Source organism: Cryptomeria japonica, chromosome 9 (genome assembly GCF_030272615.1).
Source record: "Cryptomeria japonica chromosome 9, Sugi_1.0, whole genome shotgun sequence".
NCBI classification, from domain to species: Eukaryota; Viridiplantae; Streptophyta; class Pinopsida; order Cupressales; family Cupressaceae; genus Cryptomeria; species Cryptomeria japonica.
Window position 1 is genome coordinate 56,844,918 of NC_081413.1, and position 2,388 is coordinate 56,847,305.

Consider the following 2,388-nt stretch of genomic DNA (forward strand, 5'->3'; position numbering starts at 1 on the left):
TTTACTTGCATAGCTTTCGTTTGTATGTTGATTTATTCATATTAATGAATGTTTAAATATTTTAAAATTTGATATCTCTCGGCGAATTTTACATAGATTTTTTAAAATATATGTATACTAGTATACTTTTCACTCATATCGAGTCTTAAAACTCATGTTAGGGCAAGTTTATGTGACATTTTATGGATCCCCATTGTTACTCCATACAAGAAGATAGTGCATTTTGTTGTAGTCTACGTGAGGTGCTAACTACAAAGATGTTAACCAAGATCGAGTAAGAATTAGCCGCCAATAATTGTTTTAAGTTATACTTTTCCACAAATAAGAAGACGCGTACGGTAACTCAATTAAATTGGTTTGACAAACATAATACGACTGAACGCGTACTACTAGAAACCAGATATTTGTGATGGATAAAGTAAAGGAGGCCAAGTCAAGTCGGTTTTCCAAATAATTTTGTTGTTTTACAGATAATTTTTTAGTTTTACTTTTTCCAGTTATTTGTAACGGATAAAGTAAAGGAGGCCAAGTCAAGTAAATTGCCAAGTTCCGGAGGAAACGCTTTTCTACATGACCACATTGCCTATTTATAATCTGTATTTATAATCTGTACCCACTGCTCTGAAACTCTTAAAAGGAAGGAAGTTTGCGAATCAGGCCATCAAACAGAGATTTCAATACCTCTAGAGTTAGCGATTTCTTTTCCGTAGCCTTGAACGTTTCTAACAACTGTAAGCACTGAGAGTATGTCAATATCTCGATTACCTTTTCGCCATTGGAAGGAGGTCGAATCCTATTTATCGGGATGTAATACCATATCCCCAAACGAGAAAACTAATGGAGGTGTACAAGACAAAACAAAACAATTAAAAGTTTGTGATATATGGCGGGATATCCAGGGTGCCAATCATTGGGATGGCATGCTCGATCCCATTAACCCACTTCTCAAAGAAGAGATATTCAGATATGGTGATCTTGCACAGCAATGCTACGATTCATTTGACAATACTCGCTCTTCCGCATACTATGGGAATTGTAAGCGCAGCAAAAGTTCGATCACCCAGAGACTGAAATTGAGAAATTGTGGGCGTGGGTATCAAGTTACCAAATATATATACGCCAATACGAGTCTTTTGGAGTCCGGTTTTGGCGAGGAGTCAAGTGAAGGCGTTGCCTGGATAGGTTATATTGCCGTTTGCAATGACCCAGATGAGATAAAGAGATTGGGAAGACGCGACATAGTTGTTGCATGGAGAGGCACGCAAACTCCGTACGAGTGGATGCAAAATCTCAGAGACGTGTTGGTTCCTGTATTGACATCAAAGGCTACACCATGCTCCAACATACAAACCATTTCAAATCCAGAGGCTAGGGTAGAGAAGGGTTTTCTCAGTTGTTATGCCTCCTCCGACGAGGACACTGTCAGATGTAGGCTTAGTGCAAGGGACACTGTTGTGGGTGAGATTACCAGAATAGTGAAGGAATACAAAGAGCAAGAAGAAGATTTGAGCATAACATTTACTGGGCATAGCTTGGGTGCTGCATTGGCAACGCTGAGCGCATACGATATAAAACAAATCATGGTGAATAAATATGGTGTGAGTTCAATTCCCGTTACAGTGTTTTCCTTCGCGTCTCCGCGCGTACGGAACTTGTCATTTGCCCAACATACGGAAGAGATTGGCGTCAAAGTGTTGCGTGTGGTAAACAACAAGGATTTGGTTCCAAAAATTCCTGGGATGTTTTTCAACGAAAAATTGGGATGGCTGACTAGGCTTCTACATTGGCTTCCGTGGGCATATGTTCATGTGGGGGTAGAGATTAGTTTAGACAGCAGCAGCTCGCCTTTCCTGAAGCAGACGTATAATCCTGCAAATTTCCACAACTTAGAGGTTTATCTGCACGCACTTGATGGCTTTCAAGGACATAACAAATTGCCCTTTAAGCCCTCAGGGAGAGATCTAGCTCTAGTTAACAAATACTCGGACTTATTGATTCAAAGGCTGCAAATCCCTTCCAACTGGTGGAAAAGGAGAAATAAAGAAGTGGTGAAACGCATAGATGGCGTGTTGGTCTACTCTCCTTCAACTCCAACTCCTGTTCCTCTTCCGCATAAGCCCCTTTAATCCATTGCATTTCTTCTTAATAAATCATATGCTTTTATAATGTTTTATAAACCTTTGTTTACAGCAGTGACAAAGTATATTATAAAATCATATGCTTTTATAATGTTTTATAAACCATTGTTTACAGCAGTGACAAAGTATATTATAAAATATAAAGGATTCGAAAGAAGATTTAGAGTATTTTCAAGGATTTTTGTAAAGTTGTATCCTTCCCAAAAACAAATCATTAGTTGCTGTTTGTAATAAATCTATGTCTTGTGGA

General features: G+C 38.7%; 1 protein-coding gene across 1 annotated transcript; it reads left to right on the forward strand.

Moving 5' to 3' along the window:
- Positions 1 to 746: 746 nt before the first annotated feature.
- On the forward strand, positions 747 to 2,126 carry LOC131040496 (phospholipase A1-Igamma2, chloroplastic-like). Its single transcript, XM_057973437.2, has one exon. It carries the CDS (start codon positions 747 to 749, stop codon positions 2,124 to 2,126), a length of 1,380 nt encoding a protein of 459 aa, XP_057829420.2.
- Positions 2,127 to 2,388: the final 262 nt, after the last annotated feature.

What these genes read in the sequence shown, in the direction of transcription:
- LOC131040496 (XM_057973437.2), top strand. Translation starts at nt 747, where the DNA reads ATGTCAATATCTCGATTACCTTTTCGCCATTGGAAGGAGGTCGAATCC.